This window comes from Centruroides sculpturatus, unplaced genomic scaffold, assembly GCF_000671375.1.
Source record: "Centruroides sculpturatus isolate CEXI.00-Female unplaced genomic scaffold, Cexi_2.0 scaffold304, whole genome shotgun sequence".
In the NCBI taxonomy this organism is placed as follows: domain Eukaryota; kingdom Metazoa; phylum Arthropoda; class Arachnida; order Scorpiones; family Buthidae; genus Centruroides; species Centruroides sculpturatus.
This window is the reverse complement of record NW_019384662.1, coordinates 176,733-191,452: the sequence shown is the minus strand read 5'-3', so window position 1 is coordinate 191,452 and position 14,720 is coordinate 176,733. Positions and strand designations below refer to the sequence as shown.

Sequence of the window (14,720 nt, the reverse complement as noted above, 5' to 3'; positions counted from 1 at the left end):
TAGAATGTAAACAAATGCTAAAAAATCGTTATTTTCATGGTTTTTCAGCGCTATTTTCACTTATTTTTGTTATTTGACACTATTTAGACGAATAGGCAAGTTTTCCGAAGCATAAAATTGAAGATTTTCCGCCAAAATAGAAACTTCCCGATAACATCGGAAATGACGTTCTAACATCATTTTAAAATATTCGATATCTAAACCAGAAAGTGTTAGATAGAAATAGACTTATTTATAGAACAATCCCCTATTTCTCACCTCAGGGAAAGTCATAAAACAGTTGGGTGCTAATGACTTTGTGAAAGGGAAAAAGTTCTACACTTAGAAACTTCGAAAGAAGGGATTTGGCCTGTACCGTCCGCGGGCCGCATAAACATTGATAGGGGGCCGTATGTGGCCCGCGGGCCGCAGGTTGTGCACCCCTGACTTATTAATAAAATTTTAAAAATAAACTAAACTCACTTCTCCTTTATCAGTGAGAAAAATATTATGCATGGCACCAGCAGCAATGTCAACCACATTATGATCCGTGGTTAGTAATTTTGGACGAACAACTTCTGAAATTTCATCCGGATCAAATCCAATTTGTCCAAATGCATTTTCACCACATACTAATATGTCACTAACAACTTGTTTAGCTGGTATTACTTGTAACAAATCTGAAATTATTATAATAGTAAATAACTATAAATTATAAATTTTATTACTATAACAACATATACTACATATATTACTATAACTGATTTTGACTTTACCATATTTTTTCTTTTTTGATGATACAGCTTCTTCAATCTTGGATCTTTTTTTGGTTTTCATTCTACTTTGATTTGCTTTTGTCATTTTATTGCTGGAGTTTGACTGTTTAAAAAATAGCTATTAATTGAAAAATAACAGTCGACAAATAATCTTTTTATTGTAATGATTAAATTAATCTCATCTGAAAAATAACACGTAAAAGCATGGTTCTCATTAGACCGATTTTAACTACCAATTAATAAATAAATTTATTGTAAACACAAATGACCAATGATAATTAAACAGAGAAGAAGTCTTTAGAACAAACACAATTCATTTACAATGAGACTATCACTATAAAAAGGAATTAATCTTATGATAAATCATGAAATGTTTCAATTAATGAAAACAAGATCACTAAATGGAAAGACACAATAGAAACTATTTCATTAACATCTTACATTTTTTATACAGGATATTAAAAAAAAGCATCCAACATTTACACAATAGCTAGTGCACACCATACTGAATGAAAACATGTTATTAAACATAGGTTAAAAATAAGTAAGACAAAACCTTTCACACTTTGTTTCTAGCAGTTTAATTACTAAGTACTGTACAAATGTTTTTGGCTATTTTGAATGGACTTCTTCGGGTACAATAAGGTCGGTTGGAATGTCGGTTAGCAGATATTGAGACGTCGTCACTATTTAAAAAAGTTTTGTCTAAACTCCATTATCAACAATGAAATCACTAGTAAAAAGAAACCTTTTGTATATAGTGACAGCGTCTGAATATCTGCTAACTAACGTTCCAACAGACCTTATTGTACCTGAAGGAGGCAATTCAAAATGGCCAAAAACATTTGTACTTGGTGATTAAACTGCTAGAAACAAAGTGTGAAAGGTTTTGTCTTACTTATTCTAAGTAGTTCTAGCTTTGAATGCATAGATAGCTTAAAAATTCAACCATTTCTGAAATGTTAATTATCTTGTATGTTAGTAGCAAGACTCACTTACTGGATTATGTTGCATGTAACTTAAAAAGAGAGGAATCTTGCAAATCTTTTCCTTGATATTTACAGGTGTTTCACATGTCCTCTTTTCATTTCCATGTATGCTTGGCATCATCATCTTACAGAGTTACAAACTCTTCAATAATTCTATATTTGTTAAATTATTTTGCTCAAAAATAGTTAAGTTATCAACCTGTATTTACTAAGGATTTTTTATTTAGTATGATTTGTATTATTTATCATATAAATATTGAATGCCCTTTTTAACATCTTTTAACAGCATTACCATTAATAATGCCAAAAGATCAGCTGAATTATTATCTGGCAAAGCTTTAAGCATTGCTATCATTTTGATAATACAAGTTCACAAGCAAAGCATAAAAATCTGTCTTTAACTTATGTCAAACACATTCCAGAAAGGATTTCCTAATAAAAATTTGTTTGAATAAAATAAATAACTTACTGGAATATAAATACTTAAAATAATCAAACACCTTAGTATTTCCAGCAACAAAGTATTTAATAAAAATAAAAACGTTTTTGATTATATTTAATAGTCTTCTTCAGTTAAGTCACTTTAAAACTAAAACGAACGTAAAATAGAATGCAAGCAATACAACGGTTTAAAAATTGAAATTAATTACTACAAAATAAAATAAAACATAAAAAACAAAATTAAATTACAATAAAATATTAAGAAAAATTAATCGTGGTAAAGAATTAAATTAAATAAAGTATTAAGAAAATTAATTGTCTTAATTTTCAGGACAGACTTTCTGCGTCTCTATGGTTGATGCATCCTTTGTTAATATGAGCCTTGTAAATTTCAAGTTTTTCAATATGTTTAAGTACTTGTTTGTTGGTGGCTGTCCTAATTATGGATGCTTTGTCCCAATGTACATTAATATTTTGATGTTTAGCGAAGGCTGCAAGGACGGTGCTGTCCACGTTTTTAGTAATAGAATACTTATGTTCTTTAAGCCTCTGTTTTAAAAGTCTCATAGTGGCACCAATGTAAATGAGATCTGAATTAAAATGGCGGTGACTTAAAGGAATAGAATAAACTCCTTCCTTTCTTCTTATCATTTCGTAAAATTCTATAAATCGTAGGATTACGACGATAAATAACTCTTAAATTATTCTTGTGAGATAATTTTTTAATCATCGATTGTAGGAAAGGTATATAGTTGAGAACTACTCTTTGTCCTTGGTTCTTAGTTGTAATCAAACAAATAAGCAACCTACAACTAAGAACCAAGGACAAAGAGTAGTTCTCAACTATATACCTTTCCTACAATCGATGATTAAAAAATTATCCCACAAGAATAATTTAAGAGTTATTTATCGTCGTAATCCTACGATTTATAGAATTTTACGAAATGATAAGAAGAAAGGAAGGAGTTTATTCTATTCCTTTAAGTCACCGCCATTTTAATTCAGATCTCATTTACATTGGTGCCACTATGAGACTTTTAAAACAGAGGCTTAAAGAACATAAGTATTCTATTACTAAAAACGTGGACAGCACCGTCCTTGCAGCCTTCGCTAAACATCAAAATATTAATGTACATTGGGACAAAGCATCCATAATTAGGACAGCCACCAACAAACAAGTACTTAAACATATTGAAAAACTTGAAATTTACAAGGCTCATATTAACAAAGGATGCATCAACCATAGAGACGCAGAAAGTCTGTCCTGCGCGTGGAAATCTTTTTACCGCGACAATTAATTTTCTTAATACTTTATTTAATTTAATTCTTTACCACGATTAATTTTTCTTAATATTTTATTGTAATTTAATTTTGTTTTTTATGTTTTATTTTATTTTGTAGTAATTAATTTCAATTTTTAAACCGTTGTATTGCTTGCATTCTATTTTACGTTCATTTTAGTTTTAAAGTGACTTAACTGAAGAAGACTATTAAATATAATCAAAAACGTTTTTATTTTTATTAAATACTTCGTTGCTGGAAATATTAAGGTGTTTGATTATTTTAAGTATTTGTTTGAAGTCTAAATGGATCAAAATAAATTATATTTCTGCATAAACTAAACAACACAGGGAAAACAAAATCATAATATACTAAAAAATATACATAAAACTAGAAACAAAATATTAGGAAATATCTCCATTGAAAAAATCTTGTAAATATACAACTGCCATTTTTCCACATACAATACAAAGAATTATATTATAAAACCAAGAAACTATACCTGAAGAAATATTTGCTAAGAAGTCATTGGAAATACTGGAAATAACTGAATCAAAACTTTGTCTAATGTCTATGACATATACCAATAATTTCTTTTTAAATAATCAATTGTAGTAAACTGAATGTGGGCATGGCAAAAAAATTAAATGAAGTTGTGGTGACCAACACACTTCATCAAGAAGAAGACACATATAATTGTATGAAGAAGAAGACACATGTAATTGGACTCTAAAGTTTCAACTTCTGGTCAAGAAATGTCTGGTCATTTTACTCATTACATTCTTAGAGCGTGTTAGAGATGGAACACGATAGTACCTGTACAGTCTCCTTATCTGACAATATTTTGTATCTTACTGTAGTGTTGCTCCTAATGTTACTGAAGTGTTTTTCTTTACATTATTTCAATCCATTTCAATTATTATTTGTATAGGATTGAATGCTCATTTCACAGATGCAAGCAGATTGCTACGGTAACCTATTGCAACAACAAAGTAAACTAATAAAATTAATCAAAATATTGTACTGGAAATAATTTATTAATAATGAAAAATTTTTACAGTAAAATCTGCAAATTCCATTTTTCAGATATAATTGAAAATTCATAAAACAAAATAAAAATTAAATTTATCAGAAATACAACTGTTTTGTATAAGTGCATCTTTTAAATTAGAATATTTAGGGAAATGAAATACCATTTATTTCAAGAAGTGCTTTAACTGATGCTCTTTTATGCAAAGTTTTATCTCTGAAGAAATTGATATTACAAATCAATCAAATTCTATGAAATTTCTAACTTTTCAATTTAAAATCTGAAAAACAAGATTCACATTATATATTGTACCAATGCATAAGTTATATAGACTGTTATTAATACCTGATTGGTTGCTATCATTAAGCAAGACAATGAATGACTCATGTAAAACAACTTACTTCTCACTCTGTCATAAATTGAAATTTTATTGTTAGAAATATATTGTTTTAACTACAAAATATTAGAAATTGAGAACAAAAAAATCTGTATAAAGTGCACTTTATCCAAGTCACATGATGATAAAGTAGGCATCATACAAAAATGAATGGACAAAGCAAGAACAAGCTTAAAATTTCATTGCTTTTGTCTACCCTGTTTTGGATAAAACACGGAGAAAATTTAGAGTTTTATTTTACTGGATAAACTGTGATCTTTTCAATGCAAGTTGGATGGATAAAAAAGTTTGTTTTTTTAAAATCAACTAGAATTTATTATTATTTACTGCATAAAAAATGAAATGAATGAAAATAAATGTGGCCAGTTATTTCACCAAAATATCAGACTGAGCTTAAAAAATCTTACCTTTAAAGCTAAAAATTTAGCTATAAAGTAACAAAAAAGGATTTTAATTTACAGAATATCAGTACATACATAGATCTTAAACAGCTTATCTAGCATAAGTAGTCATTGAAAATCTTTAAACAAGTGAAACAAAAGAAAAAAAAATTACACACAATAAATAAATGTTCTAGTAGAATGCAAGAACTTCTGAATATTAATGCTGTCTGTTAATTTAATGTAAATTAAATTAATTTATTCAACTTTACCTGATATTTTCACTCTAAAAATATCAAATAATTCATTCCATCTTCTTAAATTTAATAATCATCTATAAAGAAACGACATTAAATGTAAACCTAAAATAAGAAATATTTTAAAATTAATTTTATTTTTGAATAATATATATATATATTTATATATATTATTCAAAATATTATGATACAGTTGACCCCCCTATAACACTGTTGATTTTTTCTGTTTTATATAAATTTCATGTTGTACGAGTCACTTAGATTTCACAAATACGTGTGCCGGGCTGTAAATGGCTCACGTATTTGTAAAATCTAAGTGACTCATACAACATGGAATTCATATAAAACGGAAAAATCAACAGTTTTATAGGGGGGGGTCGACTGTATTTTAATATTTTACAATATATTAACTTTGGAGAATATATATATATATATTCTCCAAAGTTAATATATTGTAAAATATCTTAACCAAATAGCTGAATTTTTTCAGATTATAACTGCTATATTTTAAATCAATTATTAAATAATTCAGCCTAAGAATAGGCAATGCCAGTATCTTGTATCTATTTTAATAATTAGAATTTAATTTTAATAATTTTAAAATATCTGAAAAAAAAAATCTGAAGTAGGACTCAAATCTATTCTAAAACAAGACAGGTAAGTTATTACACATTATTTGGACTTCCAAAAAACTAAGCCAAACTTCTACATAGTGTAATTTGGACAAATAACTTGCGATGATATATAGTTGTAGGAAATAGCAAGAATGAACTGTATCATACCATATCCTATGCCTCCAGGGAAGTCATTGAGAGCAAGATAATCCACTATGTTATTTAGAAGTTGCCATCTCAAGTTTTAAAATATTGCTTTATATTTTTCATTTGTTAAAAAATCATTGTAAATATACATAAACAACCAAGCCCAAATATTCTATACTAATCATATTAATTTCTAGATTTTTTGGACTATAGTTAATAATGTTATTTAATAATTATTAATTTTAATTCAAAATAATAATAATAATAATAAGATTGAAACTAAAGACGACATTACATTTTTGTTTTATTTTTTAAACTCTAATGTAGAAATCCATTTTTCATTAATTAAACATTTGTATAAAATTTAAAATATTAAATAATTTTCAATCCAAGCATGCATTAGCAAAGATGCTTAAGATGCTTGTGTGTATGATCCTTAGCAGGGAAGTGGCTATTGAAAAATCCTTCTGAAATACCGAGAAATTTACCAATGTACTCAATGGCCACTTTGTAATTCAATTGCAGATATTTATAAATTGTCCCAATTATATAAATTAAATATAGAAATAAATACCATTTATCATTTTTATTTTATGACCACAGATCTGTAATTTTCTTTGTCGAGTAATAATAAAATAAACTTGAAGAAAATTAAACAGATAAATATCAATCTTAATATATAATTATTGATCTAGTCAGTCAGTTGCCTGCCACCTGCCAGTCATGTAATGTGAATTAACTAATTCATTATTGAAATTTAAAATTGGCCTATAACCCAACCTCTTTCTAACACTGATAACAGTGTTGTGGAGTCAGAGTCAGATGTTTTTTGGGTGGAGTCAAAGTCAGTAACTCTAAGTTTACTATTGGTAAAATGCAAAGAAAAATACTTTTTAATTAATTAGTATCTAAAGAAATTTCTTAGAAAACAAACACTTTGATAAATTTAGATATTAAAATGAAATTAACCTGTAAAGGCCATTTCATAGCAAAATGTTATGCTTATCTCACATGACCATGTTGTATACTTTTGGAAAATAACCTTTATTAATTTTAATGCCCACCAGTGGCCATGTGGATAAACCACTAAATATTTGTAGTTAATTGTGGGATTGCACCTGGAAAGTATATACTTATGGTATCACTTTGAAGCACCAAGCTTATCTTTACCAAAGAGAAGCTCCCAAGAAAAATTTGACTTTCATTTCAGATGCCATAATTTTTACTTGGCACAATATTTTTTTACATCTCAGATGTTTTACTTTGGATATCAATTGCTTTTTGACTAATTTATCTTTTTACTGTCCTTCTATTAATTTCAAATTGATTATCTATTACAGCTTTGACAACATTATTTGTTCTTAAAACAGTCTATAGAAAAACAACGAAAAAAGTAAAATCAAGATCAGAATCTAACTGCAACAAACTAAAAGAGGAAGAAAAAACTGAAAAATGTAATTAACAGGATTATTTCAGCTTATTATTATTATTATTATTATAAATAAATTGTTTAATACTGGGATTTTTCCAAATGAATTAAAGCATAATCTTGTTTCACCAATTTATAAGAAAAAAGGAACCAAATCAGATATTGAAAATTATAGACCAATTATTATAATTCCAGCTGTGGCTAAGATTATTGAAATATTTTTTTAATACAAAATTTAGCAACTATGTTAGTAAAAATAAAGTAATTCACAATAATCAATACAGTTATAAAAAGAATTTCTCCACTACTGACAGTTTGTTACATTTCAAACAACTAGTTACTATGGAACTTAACAAATTCCATTCAGTTGTATCAGTGTATTTGTTGATCTCTCTGAAACTTTTAATAGTGTCGATTTTGCATTCTTGGAAACAAATTGAAAAATATAGGATTGAGAGGTACACCATGTGCTGGTTATCATCTTACTTGTTAAATGATAAATATTATCTGAAAGTGAACAACTCTATTTCAAAATTATTTTGAAATAGAGTTGGATGCAACTTAACAACATCATTGTTGTCAGGGCTGACAAAACTAAAGCCATGGTTCTCATGAAGCGTGACACATATGAAAGGAGCCTACAAGAATACATATCACTTAGCCACTGCGATAGGGTGGACGAAGGCTTTATTGATAAGCTACATTCCAGAGTGAAGCAGTTCACCTGTACCAGTCTCACTAAACACTTGGCACTTGATAACTTAGCCATTGACTCCCATGACGTCCCTAAATTATTTGCCTTTGCAAAGACACACAAACTGGGTCAACAGCTCCACCCAGTCGTGGACAAAGCAAGAGTGCCTACACGGAGGCTGGAGAAGACCATGCACACCCTTCTCGCTCCACAATTTGAGGGATACCCTTACACCATCGCTAGTCCAGTGGAGCTTATAACACACTTAAAAGAGCTCACATCCCCCCGTTACATCATGATGTTAGACTTTAAGTCCATCTACCCCTCCATTGAGCACCCACCTGCTTTCTGTACTCTCAGGGACATTTTGTTTCATATTGTCAGGGATCACACATTACACAACCAGTTGCTAGAAATGGCACATTTGATATGTTATAATTCTGTGTTTCAGTTTGACGGCGATGTCTACACACAAGGCCGAGGGGTTCCCATGGGCAGCCCTGTTTCAGGGAATCTCTGTGAGATGGTTGTCCGGCAGTTGGAGAACAAGGTCCTCCCTCAATTCCTCCCCAACATCCAATTATATAGGAGGTATATTGATGACATTATTATTTTTTGGAAAAATGTGCCGGATATAACAGCCTTAGTAGATTCTTTTAATAGTAACCCCTATGGGTTGATGCTAGAAATAGAACAATCTGACCCCACCGAAGTCCATTTCCTGGATATAAATATTAGAGTAGAAAATGAAGGCATCCACAATTCAGTGTAACATAAACCAGGATCAATCTCTTCATACATCCCGGTAGGGTCATGCAATCCAGTTTTGTACAAGACTGCGGCATTTAAAGCCTTAATCAGAAGAGCTTTCACACATTCTTCTAATATCCAGGCTTGCGATAATGAGCTAGCGTCTATAGAGCATGTAGCTGCAGAACATGGTTATCGCAAAGTTATACATAAGATGATACAATGTTATCTATAATACATTGATGGACAGCACGCCGAACGTTGTATCATAGAAGAAACTTTTAACATATACGCGTTAAATTACAAATAAATGTCGCTAAATCGACAAGCGCTTTCGACGATAATTATTTTCATCTTCATCAGGTTGTTAATACATTTAAAATCCTTTTTTTAAATACAAATAACAAATCGTTCCAAGCGTATTAACGTTTTGGAGTGAGAGCAACGGTAGAACGTAAGAAAATTTTTTAATGAAAACACGCACGGTTATAATGTGCATGTGTTAAACGCCTCCAAATTGTGCAGCTAGATACGTTGTTTTAGATGGTTATACAAATTGATCCACAAAGGGGGCAAATCAAGTGTGGGGGTGTTGCAGGGCTTTAATATGTTGGTAAAAAGGGCTTCCCAAATATACTCAAGATTTCTGTTATTGCAATGTCTTAGAATGGCCACTTCGCCCCACAACGGGGTATGTTGGTGTTGTAACACCATTCTAGCGAGTTCGGTTTCATTCTTGCCTTCCCTGATAGAATATTGATGCTCTAAATTACGATGCGACAACCTTCTTGTTGTCTTATCGTATTTTAGATCATCAATATTTTATCAGGGAAGGCAAGAATGAAACCGAACTCGCTAGAATGGTGTTACAACACCAACATACCCCGTTGTGGGGCGAAGTGGCCATTCTAAGACATTGCAATAACAGAAATCTTGAGTATATTTGGGAAGCCCTTTTTACCAACATATTAAAGCCCTGCAACACCCCCACACTTGATTTGCCCCCTTTGTGGATCAATTTGTATAACCATCTAAAACAACGTATCTAGCTGCACAATTTGGAGGCGTTTAACACATGCACATTATAACCGTGTGTGTTTTCATTAAAAAATTTTCTTACGTTCTACCGTTGCTCTCACTCCAAAACGTTAATACGCTTGGAACGATTTGTTATTTGTATTTAAAAAAAGGATTTTAAATGTATTAACGACCTGATGAAGACAAAAATAATTATCGTCGAAAGCTCTTGTCGATTTAGCGACATTTATTTGTAATTTAATGCGTATATGTTAAAAGTTTCTTCTATGATACAACGTTATTGCCAGATGTATTCGGATAGTGCACAGGTGGTGGACCAACTGATTGATAACCAACCAGAAGACATAGAACAGATCCCCATCACCTTTAATTCATACTTAAGATCTATATATGCCAAGGTTGCCAGGAAGTGCCAAATATGTATCGCTTTCAGGAGGTGTCCTACTATTTTTAGCATCTTACATAATGGGAAGGGCCCTCCTAACCCCAGCAGACGACCAGGAGTCTACAGTGTCCCTTTAAGAGATAACAGATTCAATAGGGACTTTATATATATAGGCTCTACTAAACGGCCCATAGGCATCAGAATGCAGGAACATCAGGCTGATATTCATCACAGGAGAACCACCACGGCCCTCGCAACTTACGTAACAGACCTGGACATAGTAGCCGACTTTACTCGGGTCAATCTCCTCCTCGCTGTACCTCCCAATGAACATTTCAAATGGGTAGAGGCTATACACATCTTTAAATCCTCCATCAAAACCGTATGCATAAATTTTAAAGAGGAGATGCTTTTGTCGATGGCCTGGCAAGAGTTGATTCACAGCACGCTCTAGCAGCTTGTTGTATCGGGCAGGCATAAAAATTTTTTGTAATTTGTTTCAAACTCAAGAACAAACTCTTAGTTAAACGGCATTCATTAATTGAATCTCCAATCTAAAAAACCGTTGGAACCTGATGCAGAGCACAGAAGCGGTTCGAAAACATTCGTTTTTTTCAATATTTTTTGATGTTACCACACCGTAAATTGGTTCCGCACATGCAAATTTTAATTATTTATATCTAACAAAGGAGTCCCTCAAGAGTCCAGTTTAGGTCCCTTATTGTTTAATATTTATGTTAATGACGTTTTTGAATTTCTATCAGAAACCAATCTTATAATGTATGCAGATTATATTGTAATATCATACTTGGACTGGAATACAAGGCTTATTCAAGATAATTTTAATAATATATTAAAACAATTAACTAAATATCCCAAAATTAATAATCTGTGTATCAATACTAATAAGACTAAATTTCTGTTTTACAAACAAAAATAAGTATGTACAGCAGGGGTTCTCAACTGGGGTCCATGTAACATTACTGGGGGTCCACAGAAAAAAAATACCGAATTACGGTTCACGGTGATATTTTAGTGGTCTATAGGGTAATTCTACTTCAGAACAATTGTTTCACTGAAAATTAAATTTATACAGTACTGTATACACAGTACATTGTCAATTTACAATTTATTTATTACTCATTTCTTGCAAAAGAGTTAAAATATAAATTATTTAAAATGTTGAATACGTGAACGACATATATATTTCATTGACAAAAGTCAAAGAGAGATTATAAAACCGGGAGGGTCTGTTAGGAGAATCTTATACCATCAGTGTCACGTCACTTGACAGTGACATTTCTGAACATTTTGTGTCAGTTTGTTTCAGATCTTAAAGATTAGGGAGGGAGGCAATAAACTTTATAGCCTCCCTCCACTATAAAGGTAATCAATTTATTTTAACCCTAACCTTCAGTTCTGTGCAAAACTCCATCTTGACCAGGTAAGAGGTATTAAAATTGCTAGTTCATAAAAACAGTAGTTACTTTTTCTGAAATTCAGAGCTTCAGTATGAAAATATTTTTCCAATTTGAAACAATGTAACAAAAAATATATAAGATTTTTTTCTGCGCAATGTATGAGGATCCACAAAAATAAAAAATAAGAGGAAAAGAGTTCACGGGTTAAAAAAGTCGAGAACCCCCAATGTACACGGCGATTCAAAAGTCACAGAAATTTTTTAAAAATTAATAACTCACAAACTATTTACAGTAAGATGATGCAGTTTTCACAGAAATGCTTAGAAAGAAGTGGGATTTTTTTTAAGTGTAATAAAAATTTTGTATCAAAATAGTTACATTTCTTGCCATAGATGGCACTTGGTAAGATTACATAATTTGTGTAGTTGTTACTAGAGCTTTATACTAAGAACATTTTTATTTTTTAATAAGTTGCACTGCACCAAACCGAAAACAATAAGCACGAGACTGTATTACTGCTTCATATTGTATGTTTGCTACGAAAGAAATTAATTCGATTAATTCGATTTATTCGACATTTTCAAAAACACAAAATAATAAATTCTATTTATTACTCTTTTTTCTATGATAAATGTCCTATTTGATATATCGGATATCTTTTATGCAGCGATTTAAATTCGTCAATCCGCCGCGTAGCGCATTATATATTGTAATATTAATTAACACGAAATTAGCAATCCGAAAGTTGAGCAATAACCTTCATCTGACCGGTACTTGTATAAAATTTACCCTAACCGATACCTAATCATAACTCGGTCAACAGAACCACGTGGAACACTTTTATTAGCACTAATTTTTGCATCATTTTAACAAATTATTAAAACAAAATAATAACTTGGAAATACAAAAAGGTTGGATTTTGGAAAACCGAATGAACTTACTTTTAACACGATTTCACGGACAATTAACGAAACTTCGTAATAAATAGCAACGCTTAATATTTCAAAATCTTAACAGAAATCGAACCCCGCCAAATTACCACGCATGCTCTCTACCATAACCAACAATATTAACTTCGAGCTAACTTGGGCCCAAAGATAGCCAAAGTGGAAAAAGCAGTACGCGCGTGGAACACTTTATTGTTCACCGTAGAAAGTATTTAATTTCGCGAATCAAAATGTGCTTTATTTTTTAATGTATTTTTATCTTAAACTTCAGCAAAAATTTAAAATACTCTAACGTAAACTATTAATGTCGAAATTCACAAGACTGTATCATAAGTAATTTTCAATATTTATGTGAGACAAATATAATTTAATAAAATTCAAATAGCGTATAATCACGCAATTATCTCAAATATTAGAAAGTGTAAAATTCAACGTATCCTATAATTTAATTCTGAAAACAGAATTACTCTTTCTGACTCACTACTTCTTCAATACCAAAAAGTCAGTAAAATCGCACTGTTTTCGTATGTTATTTTCACATTACGCTGTGTATAATTTGTAATCATAAAAATTTCTTTTTCTAGGGCTCCGGATTTACCAAACTAGTGCAACCAATTTGATGGCGGCATTTTCATATTTTCATAAAATCGTTTTCGCGATTTATCTTTCCTTCTAGAAAAGTTGTGTAGCCACTGATTTAATAAATAGCAACGATTTGAATATATGAAGTGATTCCGATATTTTATACCAATGTAATGTAGCCAAATCCTTCATCTTTCGTTGTTTTTATTTTTGCTAGGTAAACTATAAAACAAGTCACTTTTCTTCTGTTGATTACAAACATTCATTTGCACGGCAATAACTTGTAAGGCATTTTTCAAAATATGGTAAATATGGTATATACAGTGGAACCTGGTTAACTCGAACCGATATAACTGGAAATTGCATTTATTCGAATTATTTTCTTTTCCGGTCGTCCAGCATAGCGATTTACACGTTAGATCAAACTTGTTAACTCGAATGAGATTTTGATACGATATTTTCATAAACAAATTTTGGGTTTAACTTTTCGTTCAATTACATAATTATTAACGTTTAGCTATCGAATAACCTAATTAGAAACATTCTATAAAACGCGGGAACCTCGTACGACTAAAAATAAACATCGTATGGTGTGACGGCGGGAGGAGTGGTGGCTTCTAGATGATGTATTTGACTTAAAATACTGTAAGTGCCATTCGAACTTTCCTTTTTTCGAACATTTTGTTTTGTTTTATTTGATTGCCGATAGATTTGCCCCATGGATAAATTAATTAATTTAAACAAAAAGACTATAGTCCGATTCTATGTAAAAATTTTAACCTTTGCGGCAAACTTTTAAAAATATAACAATCGTAAAGTAATTTGTGATAAAAAAAAAATATTTAAAAAATTGATTCTAGGCGCAAAATATCACATTTTAAAAATTCCTTACTAAACACTTCGGTAACTTATCTATTCGGTTAACCGTTTTCGAATTTCTGGAAACACCCATAGGTTTATGTATATACTGTACAGTAAGATTTTAATAATAAAACTTTAAACTCGAATACATATAACTTAAACAATGGAAATACAGTAAGACCCTGCTTAACGCGGAAGATGCGTCCTTAGATGACAAAGACCTAAATGAAACAGCGTTAAACGAGGTAATTTTAACACATAGTAAATAGAGAAAGGGGAACACGCGATCAAAAATAAACAAATTTTACTTTAATTTTAAGTT

The 14,720-nt window shown here is 30.7% G+C and overlaps 2 protein-coding genes across 5 annotated transcripts in view; one reads left to right on the top strand and one right to left on the bottom strand.

The window, feature by feature from the left end:
• LOC111626579 (regulator of chromosome condensation-like) overlaps positions 1 to 13,087 on the bottom strand; it is a 44,688-nt gene extending 31,601 nt beyond the window's left edge. For 2 of the 4 annotated variants that reach the window (XM_023369997.1, XM_023370000.1), the window contains exons 1-4: positions 12,950 to 13,087; positions 5,546 to 5,607; positions 756 to 858; positions 463 to 659 (exon numbers count right to left, since the gene is read on the bottom strand). In XM_023369997.1, coding sequence (XP_023225765.1) covers positions 463 to 659; positions 756 to 840 — 282 coding nt within the window. In that variant the 5' untranslated portion in view covers positions 841 to 858; positions 5,546 to 5,607; positions 12,950 to 13,087. Of the gene's footprint in view, positions 1 to 462; positions 660 to 755; positions 859 to 5,545; positions 5,636 to 12,949 lie in introns of all 4 variants that reach the window. The other 2 variants (XM_023369998.1, XM_023369999.1) reach the window with 2 other exon arrangements.
• On the top strand, positions 8,323 to 9,186 carry LOC111626591. Its single transcript, XM_023370027.1, has one exon. The coding sequence runs from the start codon at positions 8,323 to 8,325 to the stop codon at positions 9,184 to 9,186; it is 864 nt and encodes a 287-aa protein (XP_023225795.1).
• Positions 13,088 to 14,720: the final 1,633 nt, after the last annotated feature.

What these genes read in the sequence shown, in the direction of transcription:
- LOC111626591 (XM_023370027.1), top strand. Translation starts at nt 8,323, where the DNA reads ATGGTTCTCATGAAGCGTGACACATATGAAAGGAGCCTACAAGAATAC.